The 22,153-nt window shown below is 60.7% G+C and overlaps 1 protein-coding gene and 1 long non-coding RNA gene across 6 annotated transcripts in view; one reads left to right on the top strand and one right to left on the bottom strand.

The window, feature by feature from the left end:
* The first annotated feature begins 9,343 nt into the window (after positions 1–9,343).
* Positions 9,344–21,977, top strand: LOC123584437. Its single transcript, XR_006705428.1, has 9 exons — positions 9,344–9,391; positions 12,612–12,657; positions 12,884–15,474; positions 15,781–15,915; positions 19,214–19,441; positions 19,908–20,137; positions 20,418–20,902; positions 21,057–21,268; positions 21,900–21,977. It is a non-coding gene; the product is annotated as an uncharacterized LOC123584437 (long non-coding RNA).
* LOC123584436 (cell migration inducing hyaluronidase 1) overlaps positions 12,813–22,153 on the bottom strand; it is a 128,984-nt gene continuing 119,643 nt past the window's right edge. For 4 of the 5 annotated variants that reach the window (XM_045452266.1, XM_045452265.1, XM_045452270.1 and 1 more), the window contains 5 exons: positions 20,304–20,508; positions 20,040–20,126; positions 19,302–19,459; positions 17,047–17,147; positions 12,813–15,461 (listed from right to left, as the gene is read on the bottom strand). In XM_045452266.1, coding sequence (XP_045308222.1) covers positions 15,334–15,461; positions 17,047–17,147; positions 19,302–19,459; positions 20,040–20,126; positions 20,304–20,508 — 679 coding nt within the window. In that variant the 3' untranslated portion in view covers positions 12,813–15,333. The remainder of the gene's footprint in view (positions 15,462–17,046; positions 17,148–19,301; positions 19,460–20,039; positions 20,127–20,303; positions 20,509–22,153) is intronic. The other variant, XM_045452268.1, reaches the window with a different exon arrangement.

Raw genomic sequence — 22,153 nt, 5'->3', positions numbered from 1 at the left:
TGGTAGCTTTAACGATCAGCTACGAAACACCAGCACGTCATTAGGGAGACATCCTTGCCCCCTTGGTCCTCATGCCCTCTGGTTTTTGATGGTCACGCTGTTTTTAGTGCTTCTGGTGGATTCCTTTATATACAGTGTTAACCCTCTTTCTTATTTTTATGGTTTTGTTTTGAGAGAGAGAATTCAAAGCAGGCTCCGTGCTGCCATCGCAGAGCCCGCCTCGGGGCTTGAACACACGAACCTCGAGATCATGCCCTGAGCCGAGATCGAGTTGCATAACCGACTGAGCCGCCCAGGCGCCCCTGTTTTTTTAATTAAACCAACTTCACCAGCATGCGTTAACCCATAACCAAGGCGGGGAATTTACAGACTTTCTCCTCTCTCCCTGATTCTCATCAGTGTCTTACTTGTAGTGGTCCAAGGCCAGCTGTCTTTCTCCTTAATAATGATTTTTTTCTATCAGATTCCTGGAGTTCCTTCCTCATTGCTAATGTTCAGTAATTTTGCTAAGAAGTCTTATTATGGATTTTCCTTCCTTCCTTCCTTCCTTCCTTCCTTCCTTCCTCTTTCTTTCTTTCTTTCTTTCTTTCTTTCTTTCTTTTTTTAATTCTCATAGAACATAGTGTGTTATTTTCAGTTGCAGATTCAGGGATTTTTTTTTCTTACCATTTTGGAAACATTTACCTTTGTGTTGGGGTTTTGGGCACCCAGTTTTTTTCTTAGATCTGAAATGAGATTTTTTTCTTTAAAATCATTCTGGTTTTAATCTCAGTGAGTTGGTTTTATTAAAATTCAAGGTCTTATTAAATTTTATGAACTCAGAAAGTCCAAATGGAGAACCCCCACCTTGGGTTCTTCCCCCCCCCCCCCCCCCAGAATAGAATATTTATCTGTATTTGTAAGTATATTTTTGTGTTGTTTTTTTATTGCAAAATGTTTGGCTGCCACATCGTTGTTTTTCCCCTCCTGTTCATGCTCAGCAGACAGCTTTTCCCAGGCCTTGGCCTACAGCATCTATTTGAGGTGAATTCTGAGTTTCCTTGTCTGAGCATTGTTTTATCCGTTGGAGCTGGGACCCAGGGGCCGGCTGTCCCCCAGCTTTCCTATAGCTGAGCAGGGAGGCCAGGGGCCCGGGCAGGGCCGTGCGGTCTGGCTCGACAGGCGGGCTCTGCCCCACTGTGGGTTTACCCGCGCCCTGGACCAGGGCTCTCCTCGCACGGTGGCAGCGGGAGGGGTCACCACTGCTCCCGGGAGGCCCTCTCCGGAGGGTTTCTCAAATGAGCCGTGGACCTTGGGCTGTTGGCTCCTCTCAGAGAGGGAGGGTCAGGCTGGGGCGTCCCTTTCTGCTCCACTCTGAAAACCATGTTTCCTCCCGTGTCCGCAGGAGGAGGAAGGGCCACAGGGAAGCTGCTGTTGGCCAGGGGGGGCTAGGGCACCGGCGGGGGCGGGGGGCTTGTGGCAAGCACATGAGGTACAGATGTCACAAGGCGCAGCACCCAATGCAAATACTGTTTTAACGCTGTATTTACAAAATTAAGTAAATGCGAAAAAGCTGACAAAAGTGGACAGCGTTAAAGGCAGAATCGGAGAGTGGGGATCAAGGTGAAGAGTGAGGCCACGCCACACCAGCACGGGGTCCAGCAGACCTCCGTCAGCACGTCCTCTGTTTTAAAAGGTCCTATTTTCCCTGACTTCCTGGGTTCTTGCTCCCAGACCAAGAACTGAAATCCTTGTTTTTACTGAGATGATATGATGGCGACGTTAAAAGATCCCTATAAAAGGAAGAACTCAGCTACCCACACACCACCCAGCTCTTGAAGCTATTTTCATTCGACCACGCTTCCTTCCAGAACATCATCTGTGCACTTTGTGTTCACACGGCCGTCATCACGGTGGGAAGAGAATTTTGTTTTCAGCCTTTCCCACTTGGCATCATACTGTAATCAAGTTTCCGTGGTGGCGCACGGACTCCGTGTTTGACATTTAGCGGCTGCGTGACGTCCCATGCTTCTGCCGTGCCTTAAGCCGACTTTATGGACTGCCGGCGTGGAGCGAGTCGGGCCAGACCGTGGTGCCCAGCTTTGTCTCCCTGTCCGCATCCCCTTCGGGGACCGTCTGCTTCCACCCAAGCCCACCGTGCTCGCACGAGTGACCCTACCCCGTTCCCACCCCGGCGTGGCCACGGCCATCCGCGCCAGAGGTGGGCCCCACGCACCAGGGTGGCGAGTCGGATCCTCTCTCAGCCGGACGCTGAACGATTTGGTAGCTGTATTCATCAATGCGTTTATTTGTTCAAAAAATACTCAACTGATGACCTACATGCCAGCCAGAGTTCAATAGAGAGAAAACAGTAATTTAATTTGTATGCCTCTGGTTACTAAGGAGTTTTTGTGTTCTCTGCACTTACTAAAAGTCACTCCCTCCTGTGAAAATGTTAAAAAAAAAATTTTTTTTTAATGTTTATTTATTTTTGAGAGAGAGAGAGACCGGTGCAAGTGAGGGAGGGGCAGAGAGAGAGGGAGATGCAGAATCCAAAGCAGGCTCCAGGCTCTGAGCTGTCAGCACAGAGCCCGATGCGGGGCTGGAACTCACGAACAGTGAGATCGTGACCTGAGCTGAAGTCGGACGCTCAACTGACTGAGCGAGGGGCCCCCAAAATGATTTTTTTTTAATAGGGATTATTTTATTTTGTTTTTACTTTGAGAGAGAGGGAATCCCAAGCAGGCTGTATGCTCAGCACAGAGCCCGATGCCGGGCTCAATCCCATGACACTGGGATCGTGACCTGAGCCGAAATCAAGAGCCGGTGCTCAACTGCCTGAGCCCCCCGGGCGCCCCAGAATTGATTTGTTATCTTTCACCTCTTCGTTTACTGGTGGATTCTGTTAAAAATCATGTGCTGGGGCGCCTGGGTGGCGCAGTCGGTTAAGCGTCCGACTTCAGCCAGGTCACGATCTCACGGTCCGGGAGTTCGAGCCCCGCGTCAGGCTCTGGGCTGATGGCTCAGAGCCTGGAGCCTGTTTCCGATTCTGTGTCTCCCTCTCTCTCTCTGCCCCTCCCCCGTTCATGCTCTGTCTCTCTCTGTCCCAAAAATAAATAAACGTTGAAAAAAAAAAAAAAAAAAAATCATGTGCTGACCCGGGCTGAGTGAGGGGTCGCTGGGTGGGAAAAATTCGAGAGGAGCCTGATGGGGGACCGGGTGCTCTTCCCAAACTGGATTCTGGCGGGAGGCAGGCCCAGGACTCGGATGTCAGGGCTCCCAAGAAGCTGCTGGACCCACTTAGCTGGATCCTCTGCTAACACTGGGCGCCGAGGGCCCGTTTGAGATGAAGCCTCTGGAGGAGTCTGGCTCCAGGGAGGTCAAGGACAGGGGTCTGCCGTCTCTGACGTGGGTAATGTGTGTGTCCTTTGCTGAAGGTAGCAGTAACCCTTTGGCCTCGAAACCCGGTGAAGGAGTGTCTGCCCGTGGTGAGGCCAGCGCCCGGCGCCCTGGGGCCTCTGGGGTGGGCACAGGTCAGGCTTTTCCCCGGGGGGGAGGGGGGGGGGTCCTGGGACTGCGGGTCTGCAGGGAGAGGCCCCGAAGAGGGCAGTCGCTGAGTGGGACGCTCAAGTTCATTCGGGGCCTGGGGGCCCGAGGAGGAGGGTGATGAGGGCGACCGGAACCACGGCTGGGACTTCCCTTCCCCGCCTCCGGGGAGCCTCGCCCCTGCCTTGCCCTGGAGCCCGCTGTGGCAGGGCCAGCGGAGAGGGGCGCCGCTGCCTTCACAGGACCCCGTCAGTGAGGTGCGACGGCTGCACCCCGCGCCCCTAGAGCCAGGACCCCGCTCCTGCAGTCACGTGGCCGGGCCGCCTAAAGCCACGAGGGCCTTTCACAGTTAGGGGCGCGTCCACTAGGGGGCGGCAGAGACCGGCGTCCGCCCGCGCTCTGACCCCGCCCCTCCGGTTCTGAAGAGCGGCTCCCGGAGTCCGCACCTGCCGAGCCGGGTCCCGCAGCGCCCGAACGCGCCTCCGCCGCGACTTGCTCCCGGACCCCGACGGACTCCCCGCCGTGCCGTGGAACGCGCACGAGCGCACTTCGTCCCCACGGCGACCCCGGGCGGCCGGTGCTGTGTTACCGCCCCCGTTTTACACGCAAGGAAACCGAGGCCCAGAGAAGGTAAGTATTTGTCCCAAGGGCACGCCGCGAGGGGTTGCCAGAGACGGGAAGAGGTGCTCGGCGGGGTCCCCCGCTTTCGGAGACCCCGCCGCAGGCGGGCTCTTCGCGCCCTCGATCTCACTCGTGCCCCAGCGCCCCGCGCTCGGTTCGCTCGCGGGGCCCGCGGGGCCCGTAGCGCCGCCTTCTGCACGTGCAAACCATTCCCACCGCCGAAGCACAGCTGGGATGAGGCCGGATGGCCTTGGCCCCGGGGCCTCCCCTGGACGCCGGGCTCCTTTCCGCTGTAGCACAGCCCCCTGAGGGGAAGGGGGGGATGGGAGACCGCCTGGGCCACAGAGACTGTTCTGGAAGGAGTGCAGACATCCCCCCAGCACACTGCACCCAGGAGCGCAGCGGTCTGCGTCCGTTTTGGCTTTCCGGCGGCGGGAGCGGCCGCTCTCCCACCAACTTGGTGTAGCGCTCCCAGATCTTCGTGGGGCCCCGGGGCCTCCGGCAGGGGCTCCACCCTGAAAAGGGGGACGGACCCGGGCCACGGCTGCCTGGGTCCTGGGTGGGCCGCAGATCCAGGGTTTGCTGGACGAGGGGACTTCCCGTGGGCCGATTTCGGGAGGTCCCACCAAGTGTCACAGGCCTTCTCCACTTGGTCCAGCGTCTGGGGACCCGTGAGCTGCAGCCAAGGCCACTTGGTGAGCTCCCCGCAGGCGTTGTTGAACTGACCCCTTGTCCACGCGCAAGCCTGCCGCTCTGGACCTGAGCAGCCAGCCTGCACCAGGTTCCAGTCTTGGAGGGCCGTGCCTGGCCAACCCAGGCCAACAATTTTTCCTCCAGAGAGGTCGGCCGGAGTTTCCAAGATGCAGCGTCCGAGCCCACGAGTCCAGAGTCCAGAACACTCCGGGCCAGGAGGGCTGCCGTCCGGAATGTCGGGAATTCCAGGGGACGTCTGCTCGGCTGTGCACCTGCTTTTCCCAGCCAGCCGGCAGGCACTCCTCCTCCGGGGGACGGCTTCGGGGCGGGCTTGGAGACACGGGGCCTCTTTGGTCCCTGCCTCCCGCCTCAGCCCCGACGTGGTGGCCCTGAGTGCCCGTATCTGACGTCCCCCACACTCACCCCTTCTCTAGACAGAGGTGAGGACTTCAGCCAGGCCTCAGATTTACATCCCAGGGTCTGGAGGAAGCAGGACAAGAGGGACTCATTTCCAGTGCAAAGCAAGTCCCTAGACCCCTAAGGCAGAACCTTCCTCACACACTCCTGAGGCCTTCGCTCCTCCATTGGAACCTCTTGAGGGGGAGGGTGGTGTTTTCTGCCTTTGGGCGCCCACTTCTAATTTTTAATCAGTGCATGTGGTGGGCCAGAACGTACCGTCGCTTCTCTGCACCACACTTGGGCCAGAACAGCCCCCTGGGGAGGAGTTTGCCTTTTTGTTTTTGGGCTTTGCCATATTGTTCTTTGGGCTTTTGAGATGCAGAACCAGGAGGGAGGGAAGAGGTAAGGGAGGAGGAGATGCAAAGGCCCAGGGGCATGAGGGGGCAGGGCCAGGATGGAGACAGGGGCTGTGGCTGTGGGAGTGTGGCCCCGGGTAAGGGGGGGAGCAGAGCCAGAGGGCGCACGTGCATGTGCCTGTGTATATGTGACTACGTGTGTGTGTGAGCGTGTGTGCAAGAGAGTGTGTGTGCGTGCACACATGTGTGTGCGTGTGTGTGTATGTGAGTGCGTGTGCGTCTGTGTGCGTGTGTGTATGTGAGTGTGTGCGTGGGTATGTGTGCGTGCGTGTGCATGTGAGTGTGAACACGTCAGATGTGGGGAAAGTCGGCCAGTTGAGCTCTCAGCTCTTCGGCCTGTAATATTGCGTGACTTCCAGAACCCACGGGGATTCTGCAGCTGACTCTGCCGGTGAGCGGGGTGTCCTCACACACTATGGAAGTAGTTTCTCCACGAGGACTAGTAGTTCATCATGAGGCTGTAATGGGTTTAGCCATTCCCACGTAGCCGAACGTTGAGGCTCTGACCCTGTCGTGTGACTAGATTACAAAGAATGCCGTAATGAACGTCTTTACACTGAAACTCTGTTGGCTTAGGGTAAGTTCCCCACAAGTAATTAGTGGGTCACAGACAAGGACTGTTTCTAAGGGTCTTGATGCACAATGCTAAATACTTCCTAAACCCGTTACTTCTTAAAAAAAAAAAAGTGTTTTTAATGTTTGTTTATTTTTGAGAGAGAGCATGAGCAGGGGAGGGGCAGAGAGAGAGGGAGATGCAGAATCCGAAGCAGGCTCCAGGCTCCCAGCTGTCGGCACAGAGCCCGACGCGGGGCTCGAACTCACGAGCCGTGAGATCATGACCTGAGCCGAAGTCCGATGCTTAACTGACTGAGCCCCCCCCCCCCCCAGTGCCCCCTTCAACAGTCACTTAATCTTTGTTTTGGGAAAGGGAACCTCAGTTTAGCCAATTTCTGATTACTGACTATACAGTTGTCTCAAAGTTTCTTTATTATTGTGCAAAATGCGGCAGCAAATGTCCTTGTCACAGATCCTCATGCACCCCAGTAGCCCTTTCTTAGGATAGAGTTTTGGAGCCCAACTTTGCACACATCGTCAGACCACCTTTACATAAAGGTAAATTGCTTTATGGAAAACTCGTACCAAATTCTCTGGTCACCATCAAAGAGTGTCCATTTCTTCTGGCCCTTAGCATCCTTTTTCATATTTTCAGTTTGATGGGTGATTAGTAGCATCTCACTGTTGTTTGAGTTTGCATCTTCCAATTGCCAGTGAGGTTGAATTTTTAAATGTAGTTATGCACCATTTGTCTGTTTTCCTTTGTGAGTGGCCCCTTCCTGTTTTTCTCCTTTTCTCCCCACTTAAACTTCGGAAGGGCATCTCGTATATAAAGTTATCAGTAGAGTCCAGCGGGAAGCCTTAGTAAGGATCACTTCATGAAGGGGCCATTTGCAAGTCACGTGAATAAAGTTTAGGGCCCCAGCAAGGAGCGGGTCAGCAGCCCTGGGCCTGGGGGTGCCGGGAGGGAGGGAGGCGGTTACTGGGCTTCAGCCAGACGGCGGTAAAGTGTGCTGACCCAAGCCCCGTGTTCCTTAGGAGGATAGCACCCGCCCGCAGGGCCCCGGCAAAGAGGGAAGCAGTGACATTAATTCCCCGAGCCTCCCTCCCATCTCCTGAGGGTGCCTCCAGCCGGCCCAACCCGCTGGAAGTCAGCAGGGCAGGAGATGACCTGGTACCTTCCCGGGGAGTCTAATCCTTGTCCTCCGCCTTCCTCTCTGTGATTGATGTGCTGAAGGGCCCGGACTGGCGGGGACTTTCCTGTTTCTGTCCGTGCTGCCTTCGAGGCGCCCTGCCGACTCAGCCGAGCCAGCTAGTATCGGCTTGTGAGAACCAGTGCTCAGACCGGCGGGGACCCGGGGCTCCGGTGCTCAGGCTGGCAGGGACCCGGGGATCCACAGCTTGGCATCGGCCACGTTGGCCGCGTCGGGACATTCACACCATGGGCTTCAGCAAATGCTACAAGCCAGGGATTTCTTCTCTTGCCCCCAGAGCCAGGTCACCTGCACCCCGCTGCTGTCCCCCGCCTCCGCCTTCTCTTTGAGCCCCTGCAGGAGGGAATGGGGGCCATCGGCTCTCCCTCTTGTCTCCCTGCTCCGCGTCCTGAGCCCTCCCCAGCCCCATCCCCGCTGGCTCCTGCAGGGTGGGGCCCAGAGTGGGGGGTTGGAGGAGGGGGGGGGCCACAAGGCTTCCCCACCCCGTGTCATCGCACACTGTCCTTGGGCGCCCTCCCTCACGGTCTTTGGCTTGAGACGTGTTCCGGATTATTCCCAGATACTGTCCTTTCGACTTTGATCTGAGCGGTGCATTTTCCAGTCGAATACTGGTGAGACCACTTTCTCCTTCAGCTCCTGCCTCTGGGGGCAGCCCATCACCTCTTCCTGGAAAGATCCCGCCATCTGAGCAGGTGGCCCTTTGGGCCGGGGTCCCTTCGAGCTAGCTCACGACGCTGCGGGTAAGGTCCGTGGCGTGTGCGTGGCTCACGGGAGGCCTCGTGCGTCCTTCCCGGCTCAGAGGTGGAAGTGAACGCGTGTATCCAGAGGCCGCCCTCTGTTCACCCGGGAACGGCGGCCTCGCTGCGTCCACCTGCAGATACCCCAGTGAGGGGACAGGCAGCTTCAGCCTCTGCCTTCCCGAGGGACGGGGAACCAGGACAGCCCTCCAGAGGACGCTCTTCCCGCTCCGCCCCAGCCGGGTGGCCGGTCAGCCTGGGGCTCAGCGAGCGTGCAGCTGAGAAGGGAAATGTCGGTCTTGTCTTTCCCGCAAATATCCCCGCCTCCCCACGAGGGGTTCTCTTGGCGCCCCTCCCCTGGCTCGGGGGGTGCACCCCTTGAGAGAGGAGAAAGTGCCCAGCACCGTCCACTCTCGGGATTTCCACCAGGGAACCCCGCCCCGGCAGCGCCTCTTGCCTTCTGTCCCCCGGTCTGGAGGGAGGTGACGGGGCCTCTCGCGCGCGAGCCCTTCTGCAGAACGTGGGTAACTGTCTGTCACCTGTTTCCCCCGCCAGGCCCCGCCCCGCAGACTGGTCCTCGGAAGAGACCCCTGTGCCTACCATTCCATCGTGATGACTCATTTTCTATTTTAGATGGCTGCTGTGCCATATTCCCAAGCCCTCAGCAAAATTCTGCTACAAGCGACCTCCCTGTGTCCATGTAATTTGGGGAGATCCAGAAGGAAAGAGGCCGTGTTCCCCACTGAGGTCATCGCATAGTGGAGAAAGGGGACGGCTCTGTCAGGGGAGACCGGGAGGTCCAAAGCGGAGGCCAGCCGGGCACGGGAGCAGTGGAGGCTCGTGGGTGTGTGTGCGCAGGACTTGGCAGTGAGGGGCGTCACTGAGTTTCTCCCAATCAGGGGACCTTCAGCAGGTTCATGTAACTACTAAGAGAAGAGGTGACCCCCCAAACGCTGAGGACACCTAGGCCGCCGACGTTTATGGTGTAAACCCGTGGTCCGCAAATTATTTTGTTTTCTTTAATTTTTAAAACTTTTTTTTATGGTTTATTTATTTTTGAGAAAGACAGAACGTGAGCAGAGGAGGAGCAGAGCGAGAAGGAGACACAGAATCCGAAGCAGGCCCCAGGCTCCGAGCTGTCAGCACAGAGCCCGACGCGGGGCCCGGACCCACGAACCGCGAGATCGTGACCTGGGCCGAAGTCGGACGCTCAACCTACGGAAGCACCCAGGTGACCCTAATTTCATTTTTTTCCCCCTAATTTCATTTTCTTAATGGGCTCTGGAGGTCTTCGATTCTTAGCACTGTTACCGGCCCGTTTTGTCGCACTTCAGAGATATTGCACATTTTCATAAACGGAAGGTTTGCGGTGACCCGGGGTTGAGCAAGTCCGTGGCTCCATTGTCGCAACAGCCGTGGCTCACTTCGTGCGTCTGCGTCACGTGTGGGTGGTTGTCGCAATATTTCAGACTGGCTCACCATTACTGTCTGTGTTGCGGTGATCTGTGATCGGTGCTTACGACTCCCTGAAACCCTGAACGATGGCCAGCATTTTTTAGCTGTAAAGTAGTTTAAAGTTAGGGTGTGTGCAATTGGCCTTTTTCGACACAATGCTATTGCGTGTTAATAGACTACGGTCCGGTATAAATATAACCTTAGTCTGCGCTGGAAATCAAAGCTCATTCGATGCGCCCTGCTGACGTCCTCTGCGTGGGTGGCCGCACATCTCTGAGGCGAGCCCCTGTGCTTGCCCTTCCCGGGGGGTCGTCCTCCCCCCTCACTTCCCACTCCTTTCCTGCCCCTGGGGCAGGGGAGCTCAGAGCGGGGTCGGAGGGCAGCTGGGTCCTGGCCCCCTGGACAGAGGGAGGAGAGGGGTCTGCTCGTGCCATCATTCGACCTTCAATGATGCGTTTATAAAACATTTTTTTTGTTGTTGTTAAAGGTTATTTATTTTTGAGAGAGAGAAAGAGAGAGCGAGCGAGCGGGGGAGGGGCAGAGAGAGAGGGAGACAGAGAATCCCAAGCGGGCTCCACGCTGTCAGCCCAGAGCCCGACGTGGGGCTGGAATTCATGAACCGTGAGATCGCGACCTGAGCCGAAAGCAAGAGTCGGATGCTTAACCAACCGAGCCACTCAGGCGCCCCCAATTTTTTTTTTTTTTTTTTTTTTTTTTTTGAGAGAGCAAGAGTGTGAACAGGGGAGGGGGTTGGAGAGAGAAAGAGAATCACAGGCAGGTTCCATACTCCGTGCAGGGCCCCACCTGGGGCTCGAGCTCACAAACGTGAGATCATGACCTGAGCCAAAACCAAGAGTCAGATGCTCAACCAACTGAGCCACCAGGCGCCCCTCGATGAAACGTTTATAGAGCACAACTCTGCCCCACGTGGGAAGTCAGATGGCCCGCCCTGAGGGAGGCTGGCGGAAGGGGCGAGTGGCCTCGGGTGGCAGGGTGTGGACTGTGGTGGCTCGGGGCCCTGGGCCCCAGGGGAGGAAGGAGGAAGGTCCACGGGGCCAGGGGTGGGTCAGAGACGCCTTCGTGTGGAACTCAGCCTTGGAGAGAGTAGGGCAGGCACACGGCGAGTGGAGGAGGAGGAGGGAAGGGTGTGCCTGGTACAGGGAACGGGTCACATGTCACACTGCGGGGACACTAAGTGCTTTGGGTGGGCGAGACGTGATGAGATTCCTGTGTGCCTGGGGCCCGGGAAGCAGCAGTGGGTGACGGGGCCAGAGATGCAGACAGGACCCTAGGTGGGGGTCAGCCTGCACACCCAGCCGCGTCTGTCACGTGGATACAGGGACTGTTGCTTCAGACTCCATGCCCCTGCGTTTGGAGCAGATGCTATGAACTCTGACCCCTCGAGGCCCCCACTGGGTATCTCTGCGTGGACACCCGTCCCTTCTTCCCTCCAGTCTGTGGAACAGCCCGCCCCCACCACTTCCTACGGTGTCTCCTCCGCCAGGCCCCGCAAGCACTGTTCCCTCATCAGGACCGCCCTCCTGCCCTTCTCGTTACTTCCTGCTCCTTCCGCAGAAGCCCCTCCCGCCTCTCCCCTCCAGGCTGGCCTGTCAGCAGGCACGGGGCTTGGGGCCCAAGCTCTCGTATGGGGACTTCCCTGTGGGCATCAGTGACTGTGGAAGGGTCCCTGAGTCCTCACTCCCGCTCCTTAGCCGCCCAGGGTCTCCGTCCCAGCCCTCCCACGGGGGCCGTCCCCGCGTCGCCGAAGCAGCATGTGTGCGGGCGTCCAAGGGGTGAACCGGCTGCCCGACGTTGCCCCCCGCATGCTGTTCCATCCTCAAGCCCGCACCTCTGCTCACTTCCCTCGTGCCGGGCCGTGCCTCGCCCACCCCTGACTTCCGGGCGCCTCCAGCCCCTGCTGATCCCTGACCGCTGCAGGTCAGGACGGTTCGTCCCTGTCCCCGGAGCCCTGACACCTGTCCGCCATGGGGGTCTTTTGTGTCCCCTGTGTGCCCAGCAGGTGTTCAGACATTTACTGGATTAATGTTCACATGTGATGCCTCCAGGCGATGTTCCTCCAGGGCGGGGTGTCGGACTTGTCCCCGGCCCACCGACACGGGTGTCCGAGCTGGTCCACCGGACTCGTTCACTGGCACCTCGATACCACAGCCTGATGCAAACCCGTTTCGGTGGACTGAGCGCGCACGCACACAAACACTGAGCCCTGAGAGCCCTCTAGAAGCCACCAAGAGAAGAGTTCTCTGTGGTGATGGAAATGTTTTATTTATTTTTTACGTTTTAATTTATTCTGAGAGACACAGAGAGAGAACAAATGGGGAGGGGCAGAGAGGGGGAGAGAGGATCCCAAGCAGGCTCCGCGCTGTATCGCGGAGTTCAACGCGGGGCTCGAACCCGTGAGATCGTGACCTGAGCTGAAATCAGGAGTCAAGAGTCGGACGCTCACCGCCTGAGCCGCCAGGCGCCCGCTGATGGGAGCGTGCTAGACCTGCCCCATCCGGGATGGCTGCCACTAGCCACGTGGGCTGGAGGAACTGAACTTTTGATTGTATTTAGCTTGTAATTAACTCGAATTTAGCCACGCATGGCTAGTGGCTGCCAGCCGGGCAGTGCAGTTCTAGAACACTCCCCGGTCTCCCCGTTCTAGGCTCTGCGTCTCACCTTCTCCCCGCGCTGATCCTGTGGGCCCCTCCCAGCGTGGCCAAGGGGACCGCTCTAGCCTGCCTCTGCCACTCTTGCCTGACAGCTCGGTTTGGACCCACCTCCCCACCCCCACTTCTACGCTGTTCTCAGACACTGCGCGTGGCCTCCAGAAGGAGGAGACAGTCCTGCTTCCAGCCAAGGCCCTGTTGGCCCCTCCTGGCTTTCCCCCGGGGGACAGTGCTGCCCTGAGGGCTTACTGATGGCTTGGGAGTGAGGAGGGCAGGGTGCGTCCTGGGCATGGCCGGTCACATGAACGAATGCCTCTTCTCCCACAGGACCAGCTGCACCGGCTCTTGTGGGCGCCCCAGAGAGCAGGACAAGGTAGGACATTAACATACGAATAATTCTTGGAAGTGACAGAGAGGCAGACTGGTGGGGGGGGGGGGGGTGGGATTTCATCAGTCTCATTTTTGCTTAGCTCTCTGGCGTAAAACGAGGCCCTCTTTAATGGTAAACGAAAGCAGCAGGCGGGAGGCTGAGATCCTTTGTATGTTTACTATGGTACAAGGTTTTCCAAACCACAGCCGGTGCCCTCTGCCACCAGCAGAAGGTTCCGGGTCGTGGTCCAAAGGACATCCCCGAACGTGACATTTAGGACGATCCATTTCTCCGACGACGACTTCTCCAAGTGCATACGTAATAAATAAATAGAAAACACATCTTTGTTCGTGGCAACACCTATGAGAAATGTTTACGAACAAAACATCTAATTCCCGAAAAAGGACCAGCCGTTTCGGCGACAGGAAAGAGACCAGCATTTCAGGGGAGTGTGGCTCGCCCCAGAGGGCCTAACTCATTTGGACGCCGACAGACAGAACCGTGGGAGCGATTTTCCAGGCGGTGAGAAAACGTGTGCCACCAAGAGCACGCCGGGCCCCTGGCTCTTGCTGGCCGGCGTCGGAGGGAGAGTGCGCGCATGGACCCTGAGCTGCTGGGTGTGTGTGCAACTCTGAGCATTTTCAGACAGATACGCTCTCTGAAACCAACCGAACCAAAGACTGTCCATACTCCCGGCCACCGGAAGCGACCCCACCCTAGCTGGTTCACAGTGTGAGACCCTCGCGTCGACAGAGTTTGAAAAACTCAACAGAACTGCAGACGGGGACATGAGGTCACGACTCCCCTCCCCACCCGTCGCCGGGAATCTGCGTGGAAGAGGTTTCTCCCGGGAGCACGGCCCCTGCCGTGTCCCACCTTCGCCTCCCAGCAGCTGGACGGACCGTGCTCCGGGAAACCGCTCTGGCGGTCGGCTCAGCCTGGGGAGGGGACCCCTCCCGAGGGCCGCGGCTGCAGAGGAGGCAGAGAAGGCCGTCTTCGAAAGAAGAGTTGCGAAGAGTGTGTGGTTGGCGCAGGAAAGGGGGAGATGCAGCTCGGCGTGACCCTGGGGCCCCCCGGGAGAGTGTGAACCCCAGAAGGGGTCCCCTCCCTCAGGAGCTCTCTGAGCTCCCTGCAGGGCGGAGGGTGGGCGAGGCAGACAGCTCAGGGGTCAGCGGGTAGCTGCGAGCCCCCGACCCCAGCAGCCTAGCCGGCTCACCCAAAGCGTTGACGCAAGCCCGCCACTGTGCCCTGGGCCGCACCTGTGCACCTGCGCTCGGGTAGCACCAGCGGGACGGCCGTGGCCACCAGGACAAGCGGGGGCCGCAGGGCCGCCCCAACCCGCGGGGCGGGCAGCGGGCCTGGAGGGAAACAGCCATCGGCCAATTCTCTCTATTCTGATGACTCTTTCAGGGGACTCATCCCCATTCAGCGCCCGGGGCCGGTTGTTGAGGCAATGTGGTGTGGCGGCACGTGCTGGGCGGGGGCCCCCGCCTGGCCGCGTGGTTCTAACCCATCTCGGGGTCTCACACGCCCCCTCCGTGAAAGGAGGGTCTTGGACTGGACGTACCCTAAGGTCCTCTCCGACTCTGAAACCTCGGGCTCCTGAGGTGAGAGCACGTTCCCGGGTCTCGGGATAAAGAACAAATGAGGCCCCAGGTAGGAGCTCACTTCCCTCGACTTGGTCCAGCCCGCCCTGGGGCCAGGCGGTGCTCAGTGCCCTGGGCACCTCGGGCCGGCCCGGCCCCCCCCCCCCCCTCCGGCACGTGCGGCCTCGCTGGGTGGGCCAGCAAGCTTCAGGCACAGGGTGACCCAGCGGTCAGCAGCTTCAGCAGGTGGGAGCACCTCCGAGCTACTGGGAGGGGGGTGCTGCCCGAGCCCGCCCTGCAAGGTGCCCACCCCCTTCCTCCTCCTGCAGGCCGTGTCCTGACCCACCCGAGCACGCGGGATCCTGGCCCGGTCTTCTTCTGAGCCCGCCCGCCCTGCAGCCTGCGAGCCCGGACCCCAGGCCGGACCTCCCGCAGCTCCGCCCTCACGGCCCAGGGCGCCCAGCCACACGGCACCCTCGCGTCTGCCGCTGGCTCCCGCGTGCAGTGTGGTCTCAGAACGCAGAGGGCCTCTAAAAGTCACCTCGTGTCCTCCCCCCCATCCCGGGACCCGAGGCCTCCTGAACGGTCGGGCGAACCCTCCAGAGGCAGGGCTCGCCCGTCCCCCGAGGGGAGATGGTCCCGTCCTGGCCGGCTGCATCTACACGCCGGCTCCCGACCCCTTGAAGGTTGGTGTCTGCTCACGGCTCCCTTTCCCCCGTATCGACCAGCCTGCCGTGCGCGCTGGAGAGCGCGGGGTCTGTGAACGGCTGGGTCAGGGCTCCTGCCGCCCGTGCAGCTCGGGTCTCCTTGCGTGGCCCCCGCGCCCCCCCCCACTGAAGAGGCACAGGTAGGAGAGAAGCACCCAAGAGGCTGCAGGAAGGAAGGTTCCCAGCACGGTCGGCTGCCCCCCGGGGGCCGCAGGGGGACGCTGGAGTGGGGGCGGGTGGCCGCGCCAGGGTCTCTGATACCCTCCCCCCGGCCCGTCAGGGCTGCCCCCCGCCCTTCCCAGGGGCAGCCAGCCGCCCCGCCTGGCCCGCGGCCAAGAGTCCACCGTCCTGGTCCACTGCGGAGCGACACGAGGTGGCTGGCGTCCTCACAGTTTGTTCTTCCTCACCACAGGGATGGGCACCACTTGGAAGATTTTGGCCCCGTGGTCCTCGGTGTCCAGAGTCACCCAGGTGGGCCGGAAGCTCCCTTTGAAGCCAACGAACGCCATTTTCTCTGGAAAGCAGGGGTGAGTCACATGAACAGAAACCCCAAGAGAGTGGCTCCCGCCAGGCCTCCCATCGCCCTTCCCTGCAGGCGTTTCCAGGCGCCCTCTCCCAGCCGCCCCGGGCTCTGCCCCCCCGGGAGCAGCTTGGCGCCCGATGACGTCATTTGCGAGGGGCACACAGGGTCTCACCCGAGCCTCCGGTCGGCCGTGCGGGGTGGTGGCCCTGCTTTGCACAGGAGGCCCCCCGGGGCCCCGGCCGCCTTCGGGCTGAGCCTCTGATCACCAGCGAGTCCCTGCGCCGCTCTGAAGCCCAGCGTCCCCCATCAGCCAGTGAGGCCCTGCCCCTCTCTGAAGCCCAGCATCCCCTGTCAGCCAGTCACACGAGGGATGACGCTCGGCTACAGGACCTCTCCCGGCTCCAGCGTGCCATGGCTTTGGAAGGACTCCGTCCAAGGGTTCAGAGTAAGTGGTGCGGCCAGACCAGACGTCTAGGCCCCCGGCCCCACTCCGCGAGCCCTGCCTTGCATTCGGAGCTTGACCGAGGGAGGGGCGTGGGGCTCTCTGTCCACACCCGGGATCGGCCCGGCCTGGCAGGCGGCACACACGTGCCACCTCTGGGAAGACGCCACTTAGATCACCTCACCTACGTCAGCTTTCGGCAACAGGGTCTTAGTTAAAAAGGCAGAGGCCCCAAGATGAGTCCAGGATTGAGCCCGAGAAGATACTTCTCTGTTCTTGGGGCTCTCTTTGGCTCGAGGGAAGGGCCTTCAGGGCCTCTGGGCTTTCCCGTGGGAGCTGCCAGGAATCGGCGTCCCACGTGACGGGCCACGAGCTTTGATGCTCCTCACAGGATGGCGTGGCAGCTGAGCTCTGGGTTAGAAGCGTTCGGATCCAAATTCTAATCTTGGGCAAGTTACTTAAGCGTCTGGCTCCATCCCAGACGGAGGCAACGGCACCGTGACCCGTGAACGCGCGGCAATCGCAGCGAGCTCCGCAGGTGCGCAGCCGGGCACCATGGGTGGACCCCAGCGGACGTTAGCGTCTGCGGGCTTGTTCCGCCTCCCTCCCAGCCTCCCCTGGGCTCCGCGGTGACGGTGACGAGGGTCATGCTGGGCGGGCTTCCCTGTGGGGTCTGCGCTGGGCTTCACTGCAGAAGCACCGAGGGACCTCGGACAAGCCGCAGAGATGCCTCCGGCTTTCGTTTCTCCGTCCCTCCCTACCTGGGCGTAGGAGTGTCCAGGACGAGGCAGAGCCCCGCCCGTCCCTGTAGCGGGAGCCGGGACGGGGGCAGATCAAGCCACTTTCCTGCTGATGCTTTGGTTTAACGAGAAGGGGAGGGGGCCCGTGCTGAGCGGACGGGTGAACAACTTAGGAAGTGGCTTCCCGTGTCTGCTCACACGTTGGGAGGAGGCTGCTGGCGTGTAGGGATGGTGAACGGGCGGCATCCGGCCCGCACGTTCCGGAAGGCCACCTAGTGTCGAGGACCCTGGGATCTGGTGGGGAGCACTGTGGTCTCGGCAAGAGGTAGCAGCAGCCCGCACACCAGGCATCTGGACTTACAGTCAGTATAGACCCCGGGTCTGGATCGCTTACCTTTCAACCTGAGGCTCTTATCTGCGCCGAGCTTTTCCAGCACTCTGGTCCACAGGCCCCTGGAAGTGTATCGTCCCTTCGACACCACGAGCACAATGGAGCTGCACGAGAGGAGGTGTCAGAGGCCAGGAGGGGAGAGCAGGTAGGGTGGGGGCAGTCAGCAGCGCCCAGAGGCCCGGCTGCGGGTTTGGGGAAAGGCCACCTGTCCCTCGTGCCGAGCGGACTGGCTCTTTCTATGCTTGACCCACATCCCGGCCTCCCTCCCACACATCTGGCCGCAGTCGGCACCCGGGGACCTCCCCACACCTGCTCTCAGCTCGCTCGCTGCCCGCACGCGTGTCTGTCCCCAGAGAGGACGGGGTAGGTGCACGGAGGAGGGACTTCGGCTTGGCGTTTATTAACGCGAATGTCCTCAGCCCGTTGGGTTGGGACCAGATAGAAACATGGCGGGAGAGCAAGCCAGAAGCTTGGGTCACCGCGTGCTTGGGGAGTGTTAACCTCCACGTTCACGTCACTTTCTGCCCGGTTTGCACATGGGAGATTGGGGCGAGTTTACTAGGCCCAAGGGGAGTCGTGCTCGGAGGCGGGGGGCAGGGGCCTGGAGCGAGGCGTGCGCCCAGCCAGACGGGCCCTGGCTTGCACAAGCCCAGCTTGGGGGCCCGGTGAGACTCTCTGCTCCCGGCCTTGGTCGTGTTCAGGCCCACGTGTTGGGAACACAGCCTCACGGTGGCAGACTCCGCGGGGCCGGGACAGACAGGCGAGGTGAGCACCTCCCCCCAGGAACAGCAGCCCAACGGGCTCCCGGCTCACATCTCCCAGGAATCCCATAACCACAGACCACAGTCCAGACGCGGAAAAACCAGACAGGGTTCTGGAAGCCGCGGTCACCCCCGTTTGTGTCCCTTCGGGAGCAGAAGGAACACCCTTCAGATGCACCGGGCTCGTCAGCCCTAGGGACAGGGAGGGGAGCTGGGGCTGCCTGGGGACGAGGCCCCAGGGGACGGCAAGGTGAAGCCAGCAGAGAGAGGGAGCATCGCACACTTGTTCTCGGCACTGGGCTCTGGCGCCATTCCCAGGAGGCCATTTCGTCATCGTTCCAGTTCGGAGGAAAAGCTCACGTCCCTTTGGCACAGCTAAGCCTCGCCGCTCGGGGTAACCCAGACAAAGGTCGTGCCCTCTAGACTGGGCTCTGGGCTAGCTCCCAGGAGCGGGACGCAGACGGGGCTCCTCGTGCGTCACAGCATCCTGATGGGGCCAGAAGCCTGCACGCTCAGAGGTGTCCCTGTCTGCCCCGTATGGGACTGTCACGGCCTGTGAACGCCTACACTCGTCAGCACGGGGTTTGGTGGCAGGGCAGAGGCCGCTCCGACGGGCCACCCGGATTTCCCACCGTGCCAGGTCGTGGCCCCTGAGAGTGAGTTCTACCCCTCCATTTAGCGAGAAACGCAAAACCGAGTTAGACGTGGCCCCGACGCGAGGAAGCGCGGGCCCTCGCCCGGGAACGGCCGCATCCCCGGGGCTGCTGAGGCTCGTGTGTTAGTAGAGGCAGAACTTTGTGGTTGCGTTGGAAGAGACCTCACCAAAGAGGTGTGCGTTAGATTGGGAAGGTGCCGGGAATTACCAGGGATTTCTAGGAAAGGGCACAGGAGGTGCTGGGAGGAGTTCAAGCCAGCAGCTGGCAGGGAGGCCGGGTCAGGCTGGGGCGGCAGAGGCCTGGCCCGTCAGGAGGTTGAGCCGGAGGGCCTGCTTCGCAGCCATAGACAGGCCCGGCCGGAGGGCGAGCGGGCAGGTGGGGGGCCGGGACCCGGTCACAGAGGAGGAAGGGACAGGGGAGTCACGCAGGACGCCCAGACCGTGGTCCAGCCGTCTGCAAGGTTCAGGCCCACGAACCCGAAACACGGCGAACGGGAGGAGGGGCCGGGCTGGGAGGCGACGGCCAAGGGCGAGGTTGGGTTCCACGGGAGACTTGTAGCCTGTCAGACGTGGCGGGGCCGGAGAACTTAAGAGCCACTGGCACTTGGATCGCATTGAAAGCGTGGGCGGGGTGAGGTCATGCTGGGAAAGCGTGTCGTGGCCGGGGAACGAGGCCAGGGCCAGGCTTCCCACTTGTAAGCGGGCAGCCCGGCCGCCTCGGCCTGACCTACATTCTCCGCCCTGCACCCGTTAGGTCGTCAGAGGCGCGGGCAGACCTCGAACGCGCCCTCGGTGCCCCCAGACCGGACGCGATGGGGTGGGGGGGGCGCGCACAGACTCACTTGTCGGGGATGGCTGCCACGTGACTGAACAGCTGCCACGGGACGCCCTGCAGCATGGTGCTGCTGAAGCTCGTGTGGCTCACCACGTGCCCGCGGCTGCCATCGATCGCCACCATCTGGATGCCGTCCTCGGAGCTGGGGTACCTCGTCCCGTCCACCTGCAGGCCCAAAGCAGCACCGCTGGGAGCGGGCACGGGGCGCCCACGTGGACCCCGAAGCCAGGAGGTCCGTGCAGCCGCTCAGAGCACAAAACCCTCTCCGAGCGGCTCTCCGGGGCCCTCTGTGTGGGTGGGCCCTGGGAAAGGGACCTTACTTGGCTGGAAGGTCTGTGTGGATGCAATTAAATTCAGGATCTTGAGGTCATCCTGGATTTAGGGCCCGTCCTAAATCCGGCGATGGGTGTCCTCGTAGGAGGAAGGAAGGGGGTGTGGGGCCCAGACACCCAGGGTGAAGGCCGTGCGAGGACAGAGGCAGATGCTGGGGGCGGGGTGGGGGGGCACGTCCACAACCCGGGGGACATCAGCGGAGGCCTCGGGCAGATGGTCTCAGCGTCTCCAGGGGGACCCGGCCCTGCTGAGCCCCCGATTTGAGGCTTCCGTCCTCCAGGATGGCCAGAGAACAAGTTTCTTCTATTGCAGGCTACCCTGGCTTGTGGTCATCGGTGACAACAGCCCCAGGACATAACACCGCCTCCCCCTGCGGCCAAGCAGCGCCCCTGCAGGGGCCGGAACCACTCACTTCAATGTAAGCCACGTCGCTCAGGAGGTGAAAGAAACGCTGCCTGGAACTCTCTATCTTCACCTCCAGGAAGCGGTCCTTTGTCTTCTGGAAAGCAAGTAAGACCGGCTGCCCTGGCTGGGTTGGGGGCGCCACGGGCACGGCCTGACGGGGGCAGCCGCCCCCCTCGCCTCCCCGCACCCCTGGCCACCCCAGGATCGGACGGGGTTGGGGGGGGGGGCCGAGCGGGTGTCCGGAAAGGGCCCTAACGTGACGGCCGCTCACCAGCTGGGCACCACGGAGCTTCCTGGGCATCGGCACGTCCACCACCGCTCTCTCGGCGAACCTGGGGTAGGCGGTGGCCGTGCAGTCGCTGACGCCCGCGTTCTTGGGGATCAGGGCCTTGATCCTGATTCGCTCGCAGCCTCTCACGGAGCAGAAGGCGAACCTCTCCCTCTCGTTCTGGGCTCTCAGCTTCAGGAACAACAGCCTGCGTGCGGGGGCCACGGCCGGGCTCGCTCAGGCGTTCGCCACCCTCCTCCCCCTCTGTCTTCACGTCACCCCCCAAGCCCCGCGGTGAGACCCACGGGCCTTACGAGATGGCCACCAGCCCGTGTCTGCCACGGGGTCACGTGTGGTCCGAGAGAGAAACGAGCACCCGGGCGTCAAAGCTCGCAACGCCAACCGGGACCGTTTTCTGGGCACGTGCCCTATGCCACGCTCCGCGCAGGCCGTGAGTGGACACGCCATCTCGCTGGAGCCTCAGACGGTCCCGCCCAGTAGGTGCCGTCACCGCCCTGCTTTCTCGGACTCCGAGCAGCTGAGTGACCCGGGACCACATGGGAGGACGGTCACAGAGCCGGGCCACCCCGTCACTGAGCCTGGTGAGGCGAGCCTTCCTCACTATACTTTTCTCGAAACTGCCATCTTTTCCCTGCTTGCTGGACAGGACTGGATGCCGCGGGGGTGGTGCAGGGGGTCGGCCGACGAGGAAACCGAGGCACTAACTTAGGACTTGTCACCGCTCCTCCTGCTCAGAAACAACCTTCCAGGCTGACTCCCACGCCTGCAGCATTGGAAAGGCTGTTCCCGTGCCGACCCCGCTCTGGGAAGCACCTGCGCGCGGACGGCCCGGCGAGCTGGGCTCGCGCCATGATGCCACGACCTCCACCCACCGCCGCACAGCCGGTCGTGCCAGGGAAGCACCTGGACGCGCAGAGGGGCCGATCGAGACTTCAGACGGGCCCCAGGTATCGGGGAAGCCCAGCGCTTCGGGTCCTGGAACCCAGCTCGCAGCCCCCAAGGGTGTCACCGAATTAAAGCACAGCCTAATCACCACCAGGCACTGACGGTGGGTGTGGAGGTCGGCCTGCAGAGGCTGGGCTCCCCGGTCCGCCCCTCCGTACCCGGAGTCTTGGGGGGGGCTGGGGGGCGTCCGCGATTACGCGGTGCCTCCTGGGGCCGGCAGGCACACCTGGGGACTTTGTCAGTTGGCGCTGTCCTCCAACGGTTCCATCAGCCTAAGTCTCTGTTCCCTCTTCACCTGTGGCCTTGTCTGCCCCACGAGTGGTTTAGAATTTCCGTGAAAATCGGGTGCTATTTATTTCCCCCCAAACCTAGCATTTTACTAATGCCTCTGATTTTCAAATTCGAATTTTTCTCTCATCAAATTGATAAAACCGTGTCTGAGAGAGAGAGAGAGAGTGCCCCTGCTAGGTATTTCCTTATCGCTGATTGCAATCAAGAGAGGGAACACAGCCATCAAGGGATCCTTTACGGTCACTCCCCAGGGAGTGCTGGGTCACTCCCCAGGGAGGCTGTAAGCGGCCTCACCGCTCGGACACTGTTGGCATTCCGGAGGTGGTGGACTTACTCTTTCAGGGAGGGGACCAGACAGCTCCCTATTCTCCGCAGACACTCCATCACTGTTATCCCTCCACTGAGCAGCGCCTAGTGACGGCTCTGGGGACAGGTGGACCCGGGTCCGAAACGAGCCGTGCCAAGGTTGTGCCGTGACCTCTGGGAGGACCCTGCTATTTCCTCTGTCCCTTCTTTGTCCCCTTCTGGACGAGGGATGATGTCATCTGCTCCCCCTGGCTTGGGAGGACCCGAGGGAACGGACCGTGTCTCCTCCG

This window comes from Leopardus geoffroyi, chromosome B3 (assembly GCF_018350155.1).
Source record: "Leopardus geoffroyi isolate Oge1 chromosome B3, O.geoffroyi_Oge1_pat1.0, whole genome shotgun sequence".
NCBI classification, from domain to species: Eukaryota; Metazoa; Chordata; class Mammalia; order Carnivora; family Felidae; genus Leopardus; species Leopardus geoffroyi.
Note: the sequence above shows the minus strand (reverse complement) of the source record. Positions and strands in the feature narration are given on the sequence as shown.